This window comes from Carassius carassius, chromosome 26 (genome assembly GCF_963082965.1).
Source record: "Carassius carassius chromosome 26, fCarCar2.1, whole genome shotgun sequence".
Lineage (NCBI taxonomy): Eukaryota > Metazoa > Chordata > Actinopteri > Cypriniformes > Cyprinidae > Carassius > Carassius carassius.
The window spans coordinates 5,097,102-5,120,913 of NC_081780.1; the positions used below are offsets into that span (position 1 = coordinate 5,097,102).

Sequence of the window (23,812 nt, forward strand, 5' to 3'; positions counted from 1 at the left end):
CGTTTTAAAACCATCTACGTTGCAGACATGTCACGGGGGAGAACACGGAATATGTCTTGAAGCTGCACCGACCGGCCTGTTGCAGCAAGAGCTGGGCTTTAGGGCCGTATGTCACATTGACAGGCGTAATCCCTTGTTTGGTGTCCAGTGGTAAGCCTCAGTGTTCCCTCGGCTCTCCGTCTCTTCTGCTTAGTCTGAGCGCATCCTTCTTCCCTGATTCCATCTGTTTTAATAATGCTTTCCGCAGGTGCCACTCCTTGACGAGCTTCATTTCCCAGAAAGCAAGCTCTGTCCTCCTCCCTCGTCTTCCTCCCTGGTTTTGTTCAGAGGCCCCAGCTGCATTGCTCGCCGCAGCTTTCCCCATGTTTCCCAGGTAACAGGGATTTGGAGTGGACTCCGGTGAGCCGGTGCGTTTTCCCGGTCACGCTCTGTGTAGCGTGTCTGAAGTGGTCATGGTTTGACTGGCTTTTCCCATCTTCCACCACCTGCTCCGGCTGTCTGTCACTGTGCGTGTCTATCTGTCTATCTAACTAGGGTCTGGTTTTGTGTGTTAGATGTCTACCTGGCACAAGGATTTTGTGTATAAAGTTTGCGAGTGTAAATACAGGATGCAGTGAAGTACAGTATGTTTACCTCCCTCTTTTCAACTTCCCCTTCCCGTGGTTCAAGGGTGTACAGTACAGTATGGAAAGCTTTCCAGTAATGGTTTCAGTCAGACGATTGGTGAACTCCTAACAAAGAATGTTTGTCAATGCTCTGTTTAAAAAAAATATTCTCTTTAGATCTCAGTATTTGAATCAATTTGTTTTATTTTTCATTTTTATCATTGTTCTATCTATCTATCTATCTATCTATCTATCTATCTCTCTCTGTCTGTCGTCTGTGTGTGTGTATATATATATATATTTATATATATATATATATATATATATATATATATATATATATATATATATATATATATATATATATATATATATATAATCTTTGTTTGATTTATTGATTGATTAATTTATTGATTGATTTGATTCATTAATGTGTTCCTATGATGGATTCAGTCAGCTGATTGAAAATTTTTAATTTTCTGAAATGATTAATTCTCTTCAGGTTTCAGTAGCTTAATTTTAATTTTTTAAAATCTTTTTTATTTTATGACATTTTATTTTGCACCATTATTTTATATTATTTTATACCATTATTTTTTATTTTATGCCATTTTATTTGTCTCTAGATATCAGTATCTGCATATTTTTTTAATTTTTTAATTTTTATATAACATAATTTATTTTATAAATTTTTGTAATTATTTTTATATTATTTGATAAGATTATAACCATTTATCTCATATCACTTATCTTTTTTTTTTTTACTGTATATGCTATTGAAACTAAGTTTGAGAAGAACACACTGAACACATTGTCTTGTCTTTTTTCTCAATAGGTTTAGTTATGTCACAGCCATGAACATTGCTTCGTTACTTGCTTGACTAGAGAGAATCTGATTCAACAATAATCTGTGTAGTGCAATACGAATTGTGTATTATTTGGCCCATTTTTACTGTTAAATGCATATATCTGCTTAAATGTGTTCATGTCAACTTTAGGAATCCACAAACATACATATGTCCTCAAAGCTAACACACACAGACTAAAAGCCACTAAACTATAATTTTGATTCCATAGGATCTTTAAGAAAATGTTTATGAAATCTGAAATTTATAGACCATGATGGTAAATTCCGTAAACTCGACATCAACCCTGCGCAAAGTTCAGCAAGAGTTACGTTCTCCTCTTAGGGTTTAGAGATTACTGTGCTTGCGCTCTCTCTCTCTCAAGCTGATGTGATCCAGATGGCTGGGTGCTGTCAGTCCAGGCGTGTGTATGTTCCCAGAGGAGATAGGCAGGGGAGAGCGGTGTGTTTGTGGTGTTTGGTTCAGGGATGTGCTGGCCACCCTTTCGCTGTGCTGCTATCAGCATTAATTAAGCTCGGCCTGTCAGCCTTCAGAGCCGCTGATAAGAGCAGGAGTGCTATTGAAGAGAAGGGGTCAGCGTGTGTGTGTGTGTGTGTATATATGGGTCTCATTTCCACATATTCTTTTTTCTCATTATTTGGTCATTTTTTTATTTATAAAATCGCTTTGGATCATATTTGCTGATTGAAATCCAATGCTTGTTTCTTAGGGGTGCTGACTGCAAAAACAATGCCTTTTTCACTTAAGCACATCTCACTTTCTCACAAAATATGATGCATTTTGTAGCATGTTTGCTTTTTACAACCATTTGTATGGTGAAGAAGTCTTGTATTATCCTTAAGTAACCAGAAAAACTCCCATGAAGACGTATAAAAAGAAAAAAATTGTTGCTGGGGAGATATTAGGTAATATATACACTTTAAGTACTAATATGTACCTTTAAGGTACCAAAATGGAAACTTTAGGTCAAAATATGCACCTTTTTAAAAGGTACCAATAGCTAGTGACAGCTTTTGTATGTTTATTTCTGAGAGTGTATATACTGTAATTTGAAAGATCTTCATTATTATTTTGTGGAAAACCTGAATGTGATAATACAGTTTTTACTGATATTTTTCAACTCAACAACATCAGATTAGGAATATATTAGGCATTTTTTGCAAATTAGCAGAAGAGTTTTATTTTTCCTTCCCTAGATGCTGGACTGTGAATTGATAAAATATACATTATAACTCAGGCAGGTTGATTTTATTACTATTTTTATAGCATTTATAGTGCAGTCCAGAAATCTGAGCCTCTAGTAAAAAAAAAATATTTTGCATTTTTACATTTTATTGTTATTATTAAAATATATGAGTATATAATGCTTTATTTGTTCTAAATGGTTTATGAATAATATTATTATTATTTTTTTAGATTGACAGATTTTCAGTAGTGCTCTCTGACTTTATTTCAGTATTATATTTTATCATTTGAAAAATATTATTTGATTGGTAGTAATAAATAAAATCTATGCAACCCACCTCCTCTTGTTCTTTTTTGGCACCCACCAGTGTAAAAGAGAGAATTTCTCATTAACATTCCACACAAAACCACATATCAGCGATAAAGATGCTCATTTAAAAGATCTCTTATATTACACTCCTCCTAACACACACAAGCTTTTTCCCCGATGCTCTTGACTCTGACAGCAGGCTTTTAAATTCACATTTGGTGTCTAGGAAGCCCTCGTGCCAGATATGATTCAGCATGTGTTTCCAGGTGTCTCGTTTGTTCCAGTTCTGTCTCTCTTGTGGATCCGCATGCAGTCACTCAAGAGCTGCTATTCTGTATAATACAAGATTAATACAGCTATTACTGTGTTCAGGAAGTACAAAACCCATATTTTCAGATTGCTTACACACCGGAATTTATAGCTTTTGGTGAGTCAATATTAGCTTTAAAGGTGCAAGGTTGTAGATTTTTCTGTAATGTTTCACAGTGCCCATCCAGAGAGGATGTTCAGCACAGGCGTCCTATAACTCTCCAGTATGACAAGTGTTCCAGTACCAACTCCAAGAGCAGCGGATGTGTGTCTCTTTTTTTTAGGCCAGTAAAAGCAGCCACCGAAGGTCCTCTGTGGCCTGGGGTGGCAATGAATGGTGAACTTTCAACATATTTCTCCTCACATCTCCTCCTTGATACACACATGCACCGAACGCAGAACTGACACCATATTTCTCTCTCTCTCCCACATCACACACACACACACACACACATCCCTGGAAAAAGGGCCTAGAAAGCTGGGCTGTGGCTTAGGGCCAGGGAGTGATGGAGAGTTAGGGTTATTTTTATTTTTTTAATGTGCTGGGGCTCCTCCAACACTCAGTTTGTTTAACGCGGCTGGCCTGTATTTTATTTTTATGTGCTAGATCAGGCAGTATCAGGTAGGACTTAGTACTGATGGATTTGGCTGATAACGTTCTCTGAACTCTTCCCTCCCTGCTAATGGTGTCCTCTGAATTCCTCTCCTTCAAATCAGCAGCCTACAAATACTGAAGTGTTAAAGGAATAGACGTTTATATTACAGCTTAGATATTGCATAGATATGAGTCTGTAAAAATGGAAAAAAAGTCCTAGTGATGATAATGTTATGTCTGCTGTAAATGCAGCTCTGTGATTTTAGGTTTGGTCTTAAGATTGTTGTTGTTTATGCCAAAAGAAGTGATAAATAAAACTTCCATCTGTCTTTTAATCAATCTATTTCTCCCATCTATCCATCCGTCCACCTTCCTACACTGTGCATGTCTCTCTGGCCATCAATCCATCAACATAACTTTATATTCATCCATCCATCCATCCATCCACTTATATATTACAGTAATTTCTCAATCAATCTAACCATTCATCCATCTATTCATGTATCTTTCCATGCATCTATCCATCCATCCATGTATCCTATATCTCTCCATTCTTCCATCCATTCATCTCTCTTTCCATCATCCATCCATTCATCCATCATTTTCTCCATCCATTCATATATCTCCCCATCCATCCATCTATACATATAGTTCTTTCTGGCCATCCATCCATCATGTATATCTCCATCCATCTATTCAAATATTTTTCCATCCAACAGTCCATCTATCCAGCCATTATGTATATCTCCATCCATCCATCCATCCATTATGTGTATCTCCATCCATCCATTCACATGTCTTTCTATCCATCAGTCCATCCACCAAAATTTCTATCTAACCATCCAGCCAGCCATCATATATCTTTCTATCCATCCATTACATATCTCCATCTATCATTCATATGTCTTCCCATCCATCAGTCCAACCACCTAAATTTCTGTCCGTCCGTCCGTCCGTCATGTATTTCTATATGCATCCAGACATATCTTTCAATCAATCCATCCACTTTCATTTCTATCCATCCATCCATCATGTATATCTCCATCCATATATATGTGTGTGTGTATATATATATCGATATATATATATATATATATAGATATATATATATATATATCGATATATATATATATATATATAGATATATATATATATATCTATATCTGGCCATCAGTCTATCCACCTATATTTCTGTCCACCCATCCATCTATTGATTCATCCATCCACTTAATTTCTTTTTATCCATCTGTCTGTCCACCCATCCATCCATCCACATCTTTTACATCCATTTATCTTTATCTGTATCCATCTATTGTTATATCCCTCCATTCATTTGTCAATTCACGTATCTCTGCATGCATGCATTTCTCTATCTATTTTTATCTAAGTTTTTTTTCCATCTATATCTCTCTCCATCCATCCATTCATATATAACTCTAACCATCTATCCTTCATTTGAGACCTACACAGCAAATTTTAAAGAGTGGAATTAATTCCCTCAGAGTTAAAATTAACACTTACCCATAGTATATATGGGAATCACTGGTAAAGTGTTAAATTAACACTTTTGAAAGAGTTAACATTATTAACACTCTGACAGTGTTAACCAACAAACTCTTAAGGTGCAAAATATTAACACCAGAATGGATGATGAAAAGTTAACACTCATGGATTAACTGGTCAACACTCCCCCATTGTTCAGGTGACTATATATATATATATATATATATATATATATATATAAAACAATAAAATGTTTAAATTATATTTATTTTATTAAAACATTGTAATTTTTTTCCTGCACCAAAATGTCTTCATTTTGAATGTTTCAATTCAAAACAATTCCAAAAAAAAAAAAAAGGAAAGAACATGGTCTTAAAACAATTAAACATCCTAATGTCAAAACAAAGACACAAAAAACATTCTTATTTGGTCTATATGTACTCTTAATGTCATAAGATTTATATTGCTGACATTTTATCAGGTTAAACAACAGCATTCCATTCATTACCATTAATGCAGAATACATGTTAATGCTCACTAATCAAAGTGATGGTGTTTGGACCTCCTTGGAGAGAATAGTCTTTTAGTCTTCTCTAAACTTCTTTTTTTTTCAGCACGACAAGATGCGTTTCTCAGCAGTTTTCAGCCAAGCAAGATCCACTCCTATTTACAGAATCATACACCTTCCCCCATAAAATTTAAAAACAACAACAATAATAATAATAAATAAAAACACACACAAAAAAATACAAAATATTTTCAAATCCATTTATCAAAACTATTATCAGGTGAAATGTCAAATACAAGTATGAATTGCAATACAACAATAGTTCCCCCAAAACTGAAGATTCTGTCATGTGTTTATCCCCATGTGGTTCCAAACCTGTATGACCTTCTGTCTTCTGAGGAACACAAAACGTTATTTTTTGAAAAATCTACAGAAGAAATACATGGGACCAATCCAGACAGAGTTTTATAAAAAAAATGTCCTGGCTCTTCCAAGCTTTATAATTGCAGTGGGTGGGTGTTTCTGTTGAACAGTCCAAAAGAAGTGAAATAAGGTGCATCCTTCCATAATAGAATGTTTCTCTAGCTTGCACTAAGTGTTGTACGCAGAAGCCCTTCTGGGCAGATGACGTAAGGATGTCGACGAAGCACATGCATGGTGAGAAGTGACGAACACTGAAGAGCAGAGGAGGGAGAAAAACAAAAACACATTGATTCGCTACATGAGGCCTTTATTCACCCCCCGTAGCCGTGTGAGGCACCGTTTATTACTACCTCAATACCACGACTGAGGTGCCCTTGAGCAAGGCACCGTATCCCCAACTGCTCCCTGGGCGCCGCAGCGTAAATGATGCCCACTGCTCCGGGTGTGTGTTCACAGTGTGTGCACTTTGGATGGGTTAAATGCAGAGCACGAATTCTGAGTTTGGGACACCATACTTGGCTGAATGTCATGTCACGTCATTAGGGATGGATACATTTTATTGTACTTCTTTTGGACTTTTGAACAGAAACTCCCACCCACTGCCATTATAAATCTCGGAAGTGCCAGGATCATTTTTAATAAAACTCAGATTGGATTCATCTGAAAGAAGAAAGTCATATACACCTAGGTTGCCTTAAGGGTGAATAAATCACAGGCTAATTTTAATTGTTGGATGAACGAACCCTTTAACTTGTATTTTTGGGTGAACTATCCCTTTAAGGAAAATAATTTTAATTCACTTTAAATGTATTTTGTAAAAAGAAACTCAGTCTTACTAGAAAATGGGTCTTCTAACGACGGAGACAAAGTCACAATTCCAAGTGCATACTGACCTCCCTGCGTTGAGGTTGGACAACTCCTATTAAAATGAATGCTTATAAATGGGACAGCACATAAATAAATGACGGTCCAAACGTGTGTGTGTGTATATATATATATATATATATATATATATATATATATATATATATATATATATATATAGCTTACAGTCGATTTTTCTAAAAAAGAGATCAGACTACGTATTTATTATTATTATTATTGTAGAAAAAATAAACATGACAAACATGATAATCTTAAAATATGCAATTGTGGCTTACTCGTATTGGTGGCTTCATACTCTTCAAGCACATCATCTCCTTTAGATTTTTCTGTTAAGCCAGCATGAACCATTTGTAACAATATTAAAAAAAAAGTTTCCTTAAAATTTAATATCAAACCCATACAACTCCCTTTTGCTAAATACAAAACATAATGTAATGTTTAATGATAATATCATAATAAAGTGTCTAAAGTAGTTAACTGCAACTCATGTGCCATACTCCAAGACTTGTTGTGGCACAAAATCACTTTGAATGATGAAGAGAGTTTGAGTTTACTGAAAAAGTGTTATTTTCAAATTAATTCAAGGAAAACTGCACTCAAATCCAACATGAAATCCACAACATGAAAACTCAATTCATGCTTAATGAAATCACAAAAATTGGTCACGAAACACACAAGAACAATTTACTTATATTGCCATTTATATTTGAGCAGTTTTGCAGTGGTTTGATTTGACATTATGACGTATTACATACTGTATAATGAATGAGGTAATGTTAAAAACACTTCTGGCGTTTCCCTTCAGTTTCAGATTTCATCTGTGAAAATGTTTCGGATCGTTTTGGCACGCACAGCATATAACTGTCGTCATAAAGTGATATTATTTTATAAAACACATATCGTAAAATAAATAAAACACTTACTTTGGTGTTTTCCTTGTTAAGACCAATTTCCCCATCTGCTCCAGAGCATCGCGAGTGAAAGAAAATATCTCTGAGAAAAAGTTTAGGAGTGTAACGTTACAGCAGATACGTTACATATCACTATAAATAACATGATAATATAAAACATTTTAAATTAGGTAACGTTTAAAAGTTAGGCTTGTTCAGGTGTGCGCAGCAAATAAATATCGTCGTATAGAAATATTAGCTTATAAAATACATATCGTAAATGAGGTAAAACACTTAACTGTCTGTGTTTTCCTTGTTAAAACCAACTTCCCTTCCCTGTCTACTTTGCATCGCAGGTGAAAGGAAATATCGCTCTGAGAAAAGGTTTAGGAGTGTACACCACATAAATATCACCTTAAATCTATGTGATGCTATAAAATACATATTTTAAATGAGATAAATACACTTACTTTTGGATTTTCCCCGTTTTGAAAAAAGTCCTCATCTGTTCCGCTTCGCAAGTGAAAGGAAATGTCTCTGAGAAACGTTTAGGCGCATACAGCACATAAATATCGTTATAAAACGATATGATATTACAAAACATATTTGTAAGTAAGACTAAACACTTTATATCGCTGTTTTACTTCCTTTTGCACTTCGCATTTCGAGCAAAGAAAATGCCGTCTTTGAAAAATATTTCAGGTCCGGCTCGCACACGAGAAAATGTCCCGGATGTGTCTAATAACACTCAACAGTGTTAATAACGGTTACGCTCCGTTTTTACACCGCAAGAGGGGGCTGTTTACACCAGCTAGTGTTAATCGTTTGAAATTCAACACCACAACTTTAACCCTTTGAAGTCGATTAACGCGGATATGCGTTTTGAGTCATTTTCTCCTGATAACCCCAAAAAGAACTTAAATTACACTTTCAGTTTTAATCGTACAGATAAGAGCAATACATCAATCGAATCTGTAAAGGGTCTACTTTTTTTTGGATACAGACATAATAAGAACAAAACTTTGTGCACTTATAAAATAAAGATAACAAACAAGGTGTGCTGTCTGCAGCCTTTGTCTGCGCTGATCTTTATTTACAAACACGTCATTAAAATGAACTGTAACTCCGTGAATACTCTTTACTCTGAAAGTCCTTAACACTGGGATTTCAACACTGGAGGTTTTGCTGTGTAGCGATGCTGTATTATATCAATTATATTCTTCACACAGACTTGCTCTAAAGTTAAAATGAAGATAAAATATTGTAATATTTTGAAATATCCACTTTTTTCTCTATCCATTCATCCATCTGTCATCACGCTATTTTGTCCAAACTTTGCTTCACATTTCTCCTCGTTTGTGTTTCCAAGAAGCTTATCTCTCTTCCAGAGTGGTCACGGTTGAGGCAACCATTAAAAAATTTAAGCGCTGAAAGTAGCTTGACCTCAGATCTGCATTCGTTTAACATTCCTCCCTCATTTTGCCATCATTTTCGTCCGGCTGTCGTCATACAGTAGGAATGACTTTGATAAGTCACGTTTAGGACCCGCCAACCCGGTCATTCCTGGCGTTCTGTGCGGTGTTCCCCTCTCCGGTGGCTTAACCGGCACAGTGCATCCCGTCAAGAGCTACCATAAATCTCCCCACCCACTCGGCTATTCATTATCTTTCCACTGGCGTACACACCCATAGAAACAAAACCAATAGAGAACAGAGGAGGATGCATATTTTTAGGCCTGCTCGAGGACTCCTAAGAAGAAAGCAAGAGGCTTAAAGGAATGCAGAGTGCAGAGAGAGGAAATTGCGTGTTGAGGGTGGTGATGAGATGTGTTGATTGATGGGCCGCTTCCCCTCCGATTGACTTTGTCATGGGAGGAGGTGATTGGCCACTTGACCTTTTAGTGATCAATACGAACTCTTTCCTATCTCTCTCAGAAAAAATTAGTGGGGGCCCATTGTGTCCCTGTGCTACTGATAAGAGGCTTTGTCTTCTTTTAGTACAGGAACACAAGCTCTGCCTTGTTGTCTACTGCCTATATAGGAGGTCGCCTACTAAGGTAGCATCTTAACCCAAATTAAAGTGGCATATTTGGTGCACTCTACATAGTCAGCAAATCTATGTACCACACAAATAAAGCTTTGTAGGAGATTTAACTCAACTATTGATTCCAATCACCTTGTTAAGTCATAACTTAAGGAATACGTTTCTGGGTCCAAGTGTCTACTCGTTTTAATTGAGAATCTCAACAGCCATTTACGAGCCTTATGTGAGAATTAGGACCGGGAAACAGAGACGAATGACGTCATACTTAACAAGCGGATAGTTTCTGGTGTTAGCATGTTTGCTAAATTAGCAATACAATAGAATGAAACAACAGAGCACACAAATAATTGGGAATATAGTCGGTTTTTAAATTCTAAGGGTTTTTTTTAGCAATTCTTTCTCGCAAGTTTGCAACCAAATAGTCAATGTATTATGCTTTTGAAGAAGACACTTATGGCCACCAAGGATGCATTTATTTGATCAAAATACAGTAAAAACAGTAAAAAAAATTGTGTGAAATATCGTAATTTGACATGACAGTTTTCAATTTAACTTCATATATTTTGACTCAATTTTTAATACATAATACAGAACTTAAACCTTTGAAATGGTAGTGTATTTATTCCTTCATATTCCTCCTCTAAAATCAGGAGTTTTAGAGACGGAGGAAGTGGGTCACGACTATAGTCATCACTTTCCTGTGACCCAGGCCTCTTCTTTCCCTGTGGCCATCTGTGATATCAACATACCCAGTGTATGGGTAAGATTAGATCACAGAGGAAAAATCCCATTCTTGTTAAAATATTAATCTGAGGAGACACATGCGCCGGGAAAATTTGAGACATGGAACCATTCTGATTCGGCCTTCTCTTCTACTTAAGACCGGCACCTATCTCTCCCTCATTTCATGTGGTTGGGAAATGTGGGAGAAAGCTGTATGTTATCATGACCTAAATATCATATTCGTGAGTGTGTGTTTACATGGACGTGTGCGCATTCTCATCCATCATTTCAGACTCCTTATCCTCCATATCCCAGCACACATCCCTCCACTTCCTGTTATTTGCCTCTCCTAATGCTGCCCTCCTTGGGCTTCTGTTTTTACCTCATCTTTTGCATTGATTTTTATTTTTAGCTAGTGCCGTTCTCATGAATTTTGGCTGGGCAGATACACTAGGGCTCATCGGGATCAGGCAGGGAGGTTATGGAGCTGAAGGGGAAGTTCCTTTTTGCCCAAAGTAAACTGACTCACCTCAGGGGCAGTTGCTGCCTGTGGTCTGAACCCAACCATAATGAGCACGGCTAGTCAGAAGGTCAGTGTATTAAAAGGCCTCTCTGACAGGACATGCTCGTGCTCAGAAGCCTCCTGGAACATCACCAGCTTTCATTTTATTAGTTTGCGCCAGGACGAGGTGGTTTTTACAGACCTGGGTGGCCCGTGTGTTTGTGGGATACATCACATCTCCATTGATTTTGATGGTCAAAATGACAGAATTAAGAGTTGTATGTCAGCCCATTGGCATTGCAACGTGTGTGTGTGTGTGTGCGTGCGCGCATATGTGCACTACTGTCAGGTACACAGGCTTCTTTCTACAGCTGTGATGTCATTCTGGATAGAATCAGGTCAGCCAGTTCCTCCAAGGAACCGAAGAGAGCACGACGAAAAAGAGAGGCTTTGTCAGCGATTGAGAATCTGATAAGAGAAAAAGCAAATTCCCAGTAAGCCCAAGATGAAAATAGAAAATTGCACCCTTTCAGTTGGAAGAACAGAGGCGTGATTTTATAAACAAATGTGCTGCATTTTAAGGCTTCTGATGCAATTATACTAGCCAAATTCATGTCACATGCCTCTTTTACAAAGAGGACAATCCCAGAATGCATTGTGAACAGCATGGCAGACAAAGTGAGATCGCTTTAGCCGCAATGGCCACTGCAACTTATTACTATCACACTATGTTTTAATATAATATGCAAAAATATTATGTTTACTATAGTTAATAATATATACAATATATTTTATTATAATATAAGTTGTAGTTGACAGTAATTGTGTGATTGGCTACTTGGGCAGTTTGTATAAGAGAATGCTTGCATAGAACACATTTTAGCAAAAATATGTAGGCAGTTGGCATGCATAGTATATTATCAATTTTAAATATACTTAAAATCCATTCATTCATGAAAATTATCAGGAAAGAAGTTAAATTGTTAACTTGTGCACTTCATGTTAGAAATTCTATTTTTATTTTGTGACCTACATAGAGATTTCCAGATAAATCCCTAATGAGGTTCTGTTTCAGTTAGCATGCTACCATAGAAGGTAACCATCTAAGAAGACTTTAGGCAGCTCACTGGGTTTTGGAACAGATCCAGTGAGTTTCTGAATATTAGAGGTCATAGGGAGGAAAAGAAAGAGAGCCACAGGGAGGATGTTCTTTGACACACACTTCACCACTGACACTCTAACACACGTGGCTAACGCTAACCCTAAGATATTCTCCAGTCCGCTGCCTGTATTTGTCAATACACAGGAGGCTTTGACTCTCTCAGCTGCTTGTATGAGATATTCATCCTCACTTTCAGTCCATTACCGAAGATTTGACCTAACAGGACTCACTTCCTGAACCAGCTGCACTTGATTGATGGCCTGAATTCATTATTTGTGGTGCTTGCTATCACTATTATATCATTTATATACTACAATTCAAAAGTTTAGGTCAGTGGGGTTATAAGTTTAGAATGTCACAAAGATGTTATTTTGAACAAATGCTACTCTTCTGAAAATGTGGATATCAAAGAATCCTGAAAAAAATATATCATTGTTTCCACAAACCTATCAAGGAGCACAACAGTTTTTAACACTGACAAAAATACTTCTTGAGCATCAGAAAAGCATTTTCAATTAGAATGATTTCTGAAGGACAGTGTGACGCTGAAGACTGGATATGACTTTTTTTTTTTTTTACACAATTTTATGATTAAATAAATGCAGCCTTGGTGAGCAAAAATACTTTTTTCAAACACATTAAAACATTTTACTAAATCTCTAGACTTCCCACACCATTTGCATGCTAAAAAAACACAGTTCACCTGGTAAACACCCTAGCATTATATCGAGTTTCATCTGTTTGAGTACCACAGATCTAGGGATTGTCATGAAGAACTAAAGCTGTATTTATGAATAGGATGTATCTGTAAAAAGCATTGTCCAAAGCTGTACAAATACTAATTGTGTGTGTGTGTTTTCTCCTCCAAAAAGGCAGGAGGCGCTATTGGCAGCCATCAGTGAGAAGGATGCCAACATCGCTCTTCTAGAGCTGTCGTCCTCAAAGAAGAAGAAGACTCAAGATGAGGTGGCTTTGCTGAAGAGGGAGAAAGACCGACTGGTACATCAGCTCAAACAGCAGGTGAGAATATCCAACAGGCTGGACGACGTCGACATCCCAGACCAAGGCACGAGGCAAAACCATACTCTTAAATGAACACAGACCTCAGTTCTCCTAGTTTAGTTCTGCAGCCTCAACCACAGGAATTACATTGGTGAAACTTAACCAGACAATCGTCAGCCTAAAAAAAAAAATAGTCCCACCTCAAAGGGACAATTTAGACTTTATTGCTCAAGTAACAAACATTTTTGTTTCACTAACGAATTGTGTTTTAACCCAAATAGGAGCCTGGCTTTTCTGTTTTTGAACTCCACGACTCTCTTTCCCTCCAGGCTCTCATTGTGTTTTACTGTAAAAACACTTTGCGTTTGTTTTTACAGACTTAAGAGACGAGTCAAAATTATTGTGCGTCATAATTGAAAGCATGCCACAGATGCTGTCCATAGAAGTTAAAGTTGACAATAACCCGCAATATTCTCTTAAGAGGGGTATGATTGCGCAGAAACATAAGATCACGCAGGATATCCTGATGGTGTGTTCATAGTATCGGTAACCAGGTGACCTTGCTGTTGTTGTTCTGTTCAGCAGTTCAGGGAGAAAATAAAGAACAAGTTCTGGAGGAGACATGTTGGGAACGAGATCCCAGAGTTTGGAGATGCAAACAGGCTACAGATGTCTGGCCGCAGACCCATCAAGAAGGGCAATTTTAGGATTATTTGACTCCTCCTCCAGGTTCCCACAAACCACCTGCGAATACATGCACACTAGTTTAAACACACACAGACTCCACTGGTGTAGATACAGTTTTCACTCAGAAATTATTTCACAAATAATGTCACTGTTAAAAAAAAAATAGAAAAAAAAATAGTAGAGTGAATAAATAAAAAAGTGATTATTGGATGGCATTTTGTAAGAAAATATTATTCGTGACCGTGGACCACAAAATCAGTCATAAGGATAATTTTTTTTTAAATTTAGATTTTTATGTCAACGAATAAACAAGCTTTCCATTGATGTATTGTTTGTTAGGATAGGACAATATTTAGCCATCTAGATATAACTATTTATATCTGGAAATTAAAATATTGAGAAAATCACCTTAAAAGTTGTCAAAATGAAGTCCTTAGCAATGCATATTACTAATCAAAAAATACGTTTTGATATATTTGCGGTTGGAAAGTTACAAAATATCTTAATTGAACATGATCTTTTTTTGTTTTTTACATCCTAAAGATTTTTGGCATAAAAATAAAAATGTATAATTTTGAACCCATACAAATGTATTGTTGGCTATTGCTACAAATATACCTGTGATTCATGACTGGTTTTGTGGTCCAGGGTCACATTTCAGTCATTCTACTCAACTTGATTTGTTACTTTTTTATAATTGTCCATGAAATTTACTAGCAATTTATGAGTAAAAAAATATTTTTAAACCAATTTTTTTTTTTGATATGCAACGAAATTGAATTACTTAAGAGATGAGTCAAAATTATTGTGCATCATAATTGAAAGCATGCCACACAATTAAACTTAAATTTAAGTTGAAAGACTGAAATAGTACTTTTAAAACTTAGTTTAATGCAGTGTAGCTGCCATTCACCCAGATGAGTTTAATACGCCAATTAAAATGCACATGTATTTCGCAGTCTCGTTTCCGATACAAACTGGCCACACGCATGTGTACCAGACCCAGCGGACACAGAAAAACAAACAGAGCTGGAGGACCAACACGCACATCCTCACTTTAGCTCCATTCATGCTCACTGGAAAACACCCCTCCCTGGCTGTTTCTCTGAATGACAGGCTATCAGCACGTTGCATAGCTGCAGCATTCCACAGGAAATGGGTGTCAGTAGTGCAGATAGCTGTGGGGCTCAGCTCTCACCCGCAGCCCTGAGATCAGGAGGGCAGCCGCGTCCCCCTCCTGCTCACTGTCAATCACAGCGGGGGGGAATTTGGTTAAGAGCCGGTCAGAAGCCGGTTGCTCTCCTGACATACTAATGGTTGAGGTCAGCAATAAAGGTTGCAAGCGGTGGTCCTAAATCAGGTCTTTTTGGGCAGCTTTACTTCAGGGTCAAAGTTAGGAGCCAACATTGGAAAGGTTAAGGAGCCTCAGTTCGCCTGTCCCTCGTGGACACGTTTTTCCGCTCTTAATTCATAGCATTACAAGCAGTAGTTTGGCATTATTTGTCATTTATAATCATTAAGATTGCAATTTCTGTTTTGTGGGAAATGGATGGCCATAACAAGCCCGAAGGTGTTTGACGTGGCCCAGGGGAAGGGCGAGTGCTGTCTATCATTACGGGTTGGGGATCAGGGTCAGGGTTTGAATGACAGGGGATGAGTGTGACATAGTGGTACATAAACGGAGTATTTTGGTTTTGGTTTTTGAACAGACAGATGTGCGTAAAGATGCAGGGCTGATAATGGCTTGGAGGAGGGAAAATTCCTGGTCTTACTTGTTAAGTCTTGTCAAAAAAAAAGAAAGAAATGGTGTCAAAAGTGTGGCCTTGCACCATGCCATAATCAACTGCAGTGTGATAGTGTCAAATGATACATCAATTGCATTTAACAAAATATACCACGTCCATACTACTTTTTTTCCTAAACAGCTCTGATTAGAAGTTTGAAAGAATATTTACATTTTCACTTAATTTTTAATATAGGGCTTCCCAAAAAATGTGTTTTGGTGGTCTCTAAAGAATAGTTCATATTTAATGGACTGCGTTCGTTAGAATTTTTTTGTTTTTTATAAAATAAAATTCATAATATGTTACTAAAATACTTGATGCTGTTGCATTAAAAACATTTATTATTATTAATATTGTTATTATTATGAAACATACAGTATATACATAATTAGAAATTCGACAGGAAGTTGTGTTTATATATTTACATTTTTATTTCATATTAAATATAGAGCTATAGTTCATATTACATGTACTGTTTTAGTTAAAAAAAAAATCATTGACTTGTCACTTAAATTTAAAAAGTTACTTGCATTATTCATTTTTCATTATTACTTGTATTTCATGATGAGATATTACAGAAATGCTTGACACTGTAGCATTATAAGCTAGATGATGAGGATTCTTCTTATTATCTGAAACCGTATATAAATTTATTATACTATTCTATAGGGAATGTTAAAATTGTTGGTATCTATCATTTTCTAGTCTCTCTTTATATATTAAATATCAAATATCTTATTTAATATTTATATATATATATATCATTTATTAAATATCAATTATCTGCTCTGCTATGTTTTGTCAGTTTGTCTAGCATTTTGCAGTAGGACAGACTGACTTTGAAAAAGGCCTTAAAAAACCTGCTGGTTAGGACGAAGTGTAATATACTGTAGTAGTGAAAATGAAAATTTGTGCACATTTTATCCTAAGAAACTTCAGCCAATCACGTGGCTTCTCGCTTGTTTTATTCCACTAGAGCAGGTTTGGATGTACTCGGTGTGTGATAAATGAAGCCCGTCATCATGTTTAAATTATATTTTCTAGACGACGAGCAGATGGGACTATTTGATGTCTAACAAAATGCTGCATAATCAACAGCCGTTCCTGTGATCCAGAGATTTGAAGCGAAGGAAATGAACTAGAATGAAACTGCACAAAAAAGGAAAGATGAGAGAAAATGAGCAGGGAAGTTTTTAATAACAAAGAGAGAGGCGAGAGGAGACATCACGTATCTGTTTTTGTTTTGGGATGCATCACTCTTCAAGATATTTCTGATGTATTTCAGGGAGAAAATGAACTCTCTTTGTTCTTTTCTTCCTCCGTTTTGTTCTTTTTCCTTTCTGGTCTCCGTCTGTGTGTCTGTCAGCCTCTGTGATGATGACAGTGTAAAAATAGGACCGAAGCCTGGGGAGCGTCTTTTGAAGCGGCGGTGTAGTGAAATGTTCTCTCCATCACATCTCTTCCCCTTCCATAAATCACCACTGCGTGCCGTGACATCTCACCCAGCTCTGATGTGCTGTCCAAGATTTATTAGCAGACTTGAGAGAGTGGAACGGCGTGTCGCTGTGGAGCACAGGAGCAGGTTTTTAAAAGTTGTCCTGTACAAATTTGCAGGCCGCAGATTAAACGGCAGAGTGAGAACTGCTCCCTGCTGCCGTCACATGGTTCATTAATGTCAATTAGCTGTGGAGGGAGGGTGGTTTCCACCGCTGCTGCTTCAAGAGAGCTGGATAAGGAGAGATCACAACTTATACACTGCAGTCAAAAGGTCTGGCATATATACTCCTTCTTCACTATATGCACATGTACACAAACTCGCTCCTCTGGAAAAACAGACTAGGAATATTAATAACTAACCTTGCACTATGCTGAATTCTGTCCAGCCAAATTAAGCAGATTTTTGTTTTTTAATGATCATGAAATTCAAGTGAGGCTGAATGTTTGGCTGATATTGTATGTTCTGGGTTAGGGATGGGGGGTGGGGGGGGTTATTGTTCCATTTGACATTTCCACTCAAATCATTTAGTTTGTATTTACATTTCAGATATGTTTTAAATATTGATATTCAGCATATTTAACTAAATCTGTGAATCAGGCTTATCTGTATGATTCATTGATTGATTTGATTAGCTGTAGAATTATTTATTCAACAAGTATTTTATTTTATTTTTTAAAATAAAACATAAAATATTATATTATTTTATATGATCTCTTTCTCTTACTTTTGTTTTGTCTCAACTTGTAATCACGTAGCCAATTTTTTCAGAATAAGCTTTAAGTTGTAAGTATTTATTAATAATAATAATAATAATAAATAGTATTTAACAAGTATTTTATGCAAGTTTTATTTTTATAGAAAGAGAAAAGTTGTGTGTGTGTGTTCTTTTTTGCATTATATATATATATATATATATATATATATATATATATATATATATATATATATATATATATATATATATATATATGCAGCAATAAGTGTGTGTGTATATAGACATATTATGTATATGATATATGTACATGTATAAATATATACATTCATAGCTATATGCATATAACTATATATTTATATAGATAGAACATTAACAAATGACCTCATAACATTGCCTAAATATAGTGTGTTGCATCTAGTTATCACATTGCACATAAAAAGTCATTTTTGTATGCATAATTTAATTTTGTGTCTTCCTATTTCACAGTCCAATCAAATAATCATTAAAAAACCAGATGTTAAGAGTTATGGCTGATATTACTTCTGATTCATTCATCAAATTAGGAATATTATATGAGGTCATGCACAGTGTTCTATACTCTACATATTGCAAATTTAGTAGGACATTTGCATACTGTGCACACTATACATAGTATAGTGAAATATTGTGTGTTATTAGCACAAGAACAGCAGCCAGCGTGGGAGGAAGACCAAAACCTCCACCGCAGACCATCTAAGCTCCCCACACCCAGCCTCGCCTTTCTAAAAGCAGTCCTGGCTCCGACCCCACAGAAAAACTCCCACCTGCGCGAGGCGTCCAGAAAATAGTTGATAAGTCATAAAATTTATCGTCCTTGCCCCTGCACGGTCTGAAGAGGCTGCATTAATCCACGCCATTATCGTGGAGCATGATTCAGATCATTAATCATCTGGCTGCTCAAATTTGAAATCTTTACGACACCTCAGCGGCTGCGAGAGTCTCTCCTCATGCACAGTGAGCTCTCTGTGTGCTGTGGTGAGGTGTAGAATGGTTCGCGTGGTCACCGCCTCCATATCCAACCCCTCCTCCATCATAATTCTCAGCCTCCTGATGGATCTCAGCAGAGACTTCCTGCCTTTTCCCCTGTTAACTGTATGTCAGCGGACATGCATGCGTGTGAGTGTGTATGTGGGGTTTCTTATGTCAGCATGAGTGTTGTGGTGGGACTGGACTATGTTAGGTAGTCAGTAGTCGTAAGTAGTATTAGTGAAACTGCACGATTCTTGGTACCAATTTTGATGCACTTCTGTATTTTAACTAGAGTTGTGAATCGGCACTGGTTCCACGATTCAGTCCAATTATGATTATTATGTCAACGATTTAATTCAATTCGATATCACGATGCATCACAATTATATAAAATTTATTTTGTGCAATTTTATGAAATAATATAGGCAGGCTACTTTTTAAAATAATTGTTAATTAATTGGTTATTAACATTATTTATTGTTAAGAATTAAAAGTAAATATAGCTTTTAAAACATACAAGCAAATATAAAGTAATAAAGGGGTAAAATACAATTACAAGGGATGAACAAAAAGCACTTTAATTATCTGGGAGTGCTAATCATAGTTATGGGTTGCAGCGATGCATCAATTAATCTCAACACTCCTAATTTTAACCCTGTATGGTGCGGTGTAGCCATATGGCAACTTATTTTCCTTCCATATAAATACAACATAATACACTATTGGAAATCAAAGGATGGTTTTTTAAGTAACCAATGATATGCTTTTTTTAAGCCCATGACTTTTAAATGGGGTCACCCTAAAATTTCTTCTTTATCATGATTTATTAAGATCAGATAAGATTTATCTAACATAGTTTTACCGAAAAAAAATTCCGTACATCAACAAACAAATTGCTGTACGGTGGAACTGCACTAATGCCTTTTCCCACTGACAATTTGTATAGTGTAATCTATTTTGTTATTTTATTTTTTGTTTACTGCGATATCGCATTTATGCATAAATAGCACAATTATGAGTTATCTTTTATTCAGGCAAAAATGCATAGTATTATGGATAAAGGCAAGAGCAGTGCACAGTAAGCTGTGAGAACAGTGAGAATGTTGAATTACTGAATTATTATTGAATACAGAACCCATGAAAATGGTTCAGTCAATTTTAGGCTGCCTATAAAACATTTTATTTTAAAAATATTAATTAAAATATATTTATTTAATTTAATCTATGAATATATTTATCTACAAATATGTACATATGTTATAGTGGAAAATGTTCCTCATATATCTATATATATTTCACCCTTAGAAAATAGTTAATACTGTACAGGTTTGCCATTGACTTAGCATTTCACCAAGACTGGCATTTTGACTGAGAAGCTGAGAAGTGCATTTGACTATTCATGTGGTTACACATGTGAGCGTTTGAATAGGCACTATAAATAAAAATATTTTTTATTTTAGTATTGATTTAGTATTGCACTTCTAATGCTTTTTACATCCCTGCTTGTAGACACAGGCTAGGGTTTGAGTCATCAGTGTACTTCCATTGTAAGTCACCCGTGTGTGTGTGTGTGTGTGTGTGTGTGTGTGTGTGTGTGAGAGAGAGAGAGTTTGCAGTGACCCTGCTCTCCTCCCCTTTGGAGATGAGGATATCGAGTGTGTGTGTAATGGAGTGTGGTTGAACTGACATGGTGCCTCTTTCAGATGAAGAGAGAGAGAGAGATACATTGATCAAGAGAATGTGTATTTTAGTCCCTATCTCACCCATTCCCTCCGCAGACCTCCAGAGTCCAATCTGTCCGGGTGTCTGAGCGTGTCTATGTTAGAAAATCAGGAAGTACCGAGGGAAACGATATTTAGCTTGACAATTTCGGTAAGCTTCATTACTCTTTTGTGCTTTCCAAGGAATAGAGTTGCAGTTTTGGTCTCTCGTTCGTTTGTAACCGATGTATCTCATGACTAACCCCATCCGCTTCTTAAGGAGATGACCCGGAGTGATTCAGACCAATTACTGTTTGCTGGTCCTCTGGGATGGTGTTAAAAAGTCTGGTTGCAGTTCTGTAACCGCAGATTGAGCTTTAGTGTTAGTTCCCACAAGTCCTGGAATGGCTTTGGTAATTCCATCCCCTCGCAAACTGTAGATTTGGGTCGATACGTCTTTCTCTTGTTACCTGCTGCAGTGCTTCCGTGAGGCCAGAGTCGCTTTCCTTGAATGGCTTCAGGCCGATGGCGGGCATCGTGAAGGTCCGAGATGCCAATTGAGTAAAGGGCTCCGGGCCTGCCTTTCTCAGCAGGGCCGTGGTTTTGGGCACCACTCAAAGAAATAAAATGTTTTTTTATTTCTACCCATGAAGAAAACTTAAAAGGCAAAAGCGGCAAGTCCTTGCCAAGGCTACTGTGTGCATGTTTTTGAAAGCATACCTTTATTGGGTTCAAAATGCTGATGTTTTGATGCAAAGGCTGAGTTCTAGGCGCCCCACGTCCCCGCTGTGGCCAAAACAATCACAGGGCTTAAATTAGAGCGTACTGCAGCCAATGACATGGAGAGAAAAAATCCAGAAAAAACGCTCACAAACAAACAACATCAACAAGCGTTCGATTCATCGCAGGATCTTATTTGGTGGAAGGCCTCTCAGAGCTTGAACCGAAGGGGTCGTGCAAATGGAGGTCATGGGTTACGGCCCATCCCCATCCACTGGATTTGTCTTGGATCTGATGCAACTCTCGCTGCTCGTTTAGGAAAAAAGAGTCGCTGTGTTTTCGGAACATGAGACCTCAAAACACAAGCCGCTAAATGGCTGTCTGAGTAAGGCCTGTGGGTGTCCAGCTCGTCCAACGTGTGACGTTGTGGAGGAGAGGAAATGGAGATTTTCCACTGCATCTCCGATTGTGGAGAATGTTTTACGATGTTGTTATTATTTGGTCAGACAAATTAATTTTTTTTAGGACTTTCTGTGCCCCTTTGGCAGGACTTTTGGCGGTGTTATTATTACAGGGTTTTGCCTTAACATCACTAATTGCTGTTGGTAAAGCTTTTCTTTTCTACTGCACTGAAAGTGCTGTTTAGGTAGTGATTCCTAATGAGGGTGTGAGACTGTCCTCTCTTGCCTTTATTCCCTTTTCTGGCTTTTGTGATGGCCCGGGATTCTTCGCCTCTTACCTCAGTTCCTAGCTAGTTACACATAATTGTTTTGTTGAAATCAAGGTCATTTCTAAAGCTTTTCTCATTGTTTTTCTGGTGTGATTAGTGGTATTTGCTAAGCCTAGCATCACTATTACTATTGCTCACAGTTAGTAATTTAAACAAACCTCTAACCCTAAGTATCAAAATTTGGTGCGTATGTTGTATTGTACAGGCACAAAAGATACCTCAAGTTATGCTTCTTTTTTATCTATCTATTTAAATCTATCAGATTTAAACATTTAGCAGATTCGACAAAAACCACAAAGACTGCACAGCGACATGGTTAAAACCACTTTAGCAATTTTATAGCAATGGCAAAGTTAAATTATTTAGGCAAGTCAGTACAATTTTCTTCCAAACATTAATAAATAAACAAATAAAACAGAATACAATGATTATTGGAGTGCTTTTATAAAATAAAATTTAAAAAGACTGTATCAGTTTTTCTACTGTTTATTTGTAATTATTTTTTAAATGTATTTGCAATTTCTGATAGGAAAAGATTTCTTCATTTTTTTATTTCAGTGTACATTAATATCATAATATAATATAATAATCAATACAGTAGCGTTATACATTAAATCTACCTTTTTGGCTCAAACCACACACACTAAAGCAAATAGCAAAAATGTAGAAAAAATAATTTGTAACACTGTTCCTGTTAATTTGCAGTATTTTCAGGCAACAGTTTTACAGAAAGTCATCAAGGCAATTTACTTTTTTATTGCTAAGTATTATGATTTCTCGGTTCATATTTTTACAAGTAGCTTGTGTCCTCCACAGCAAATGTTTTCGTCAAATAACAGAAATCTAAAACATTTTTAAATGTAATAAACTAGCTTTTATATTATTTGAAGGAAATATAAACCAATTTCTTCTTGGTGTACTTTATATATGGCACGAGAGAGAGAGAAAGTGCTGTTCTTGCCGTGGCAAACACCAACCTTCTAATTCTAACTGAGCAAAGAAGTCTGTTTGCTTCCCTCTGGGCTCCCAGAACAGAGAGACCATTCTGTTTCCTCCCATTTCCCAGTTATCTGCTCTGTTCGATTTTAATCCCAGGCCTTTAAAACTGGAAGCACTACAGCTCTCAATCATGGGAGCTCTGTAGAATCCTTTCTGTCATGCTTGTCCAAGGAGCTTATCTCAGCGACTGTTATTCATGCAGGGATCTGGGACTGTATTTTTGTGTTATCTTTGCTTTTGATGTCTTGGCCTCTTTAACGACTTCTGAGACTTAGTAATTACTTTTAATGGTTTGAAAAAAGACCATGACAGAGCACTAAACTCTTTCTTCTTGACTATTTGTGACTTTCTTTTCGTCCTCACATCACATTATTCTAATGTTCATTGTTCAGAGTAGTAAAGGGCAGCAACATCAAAGTGCACAAAACCAAAGTAAGGTTCAATAGTCAACAGTGGAGAC

General features: G+C 36.7%; 1 protein-coding gene across 8 annotated transcripts in view; it reads left to right on the top strand.

The window, feature by feature from the left end:
- Window positions 1-23,812, top strand: part of erc1b (ELKS/RAB6-interacting/CAST family member 1b) — a 203,923-nt gene that overhangs the window by 133,111 nt on the left and 47,000 nt on the right. For all 8 annotated transcript variants that reach the window (XM_059510812.1, XM_059510805.1, XM_059510806.1 and 5 more), the window contains one exon: window positions 13,382-13,529. In XM_059510812.1, coding sequence (XP_059366795.1) covers window positions 13,382-13,529 — 148 coding nt within the window. The remainder of the gene's footprint in view (window positions 1-13,381; window positions 13,530-23,812) is intronic.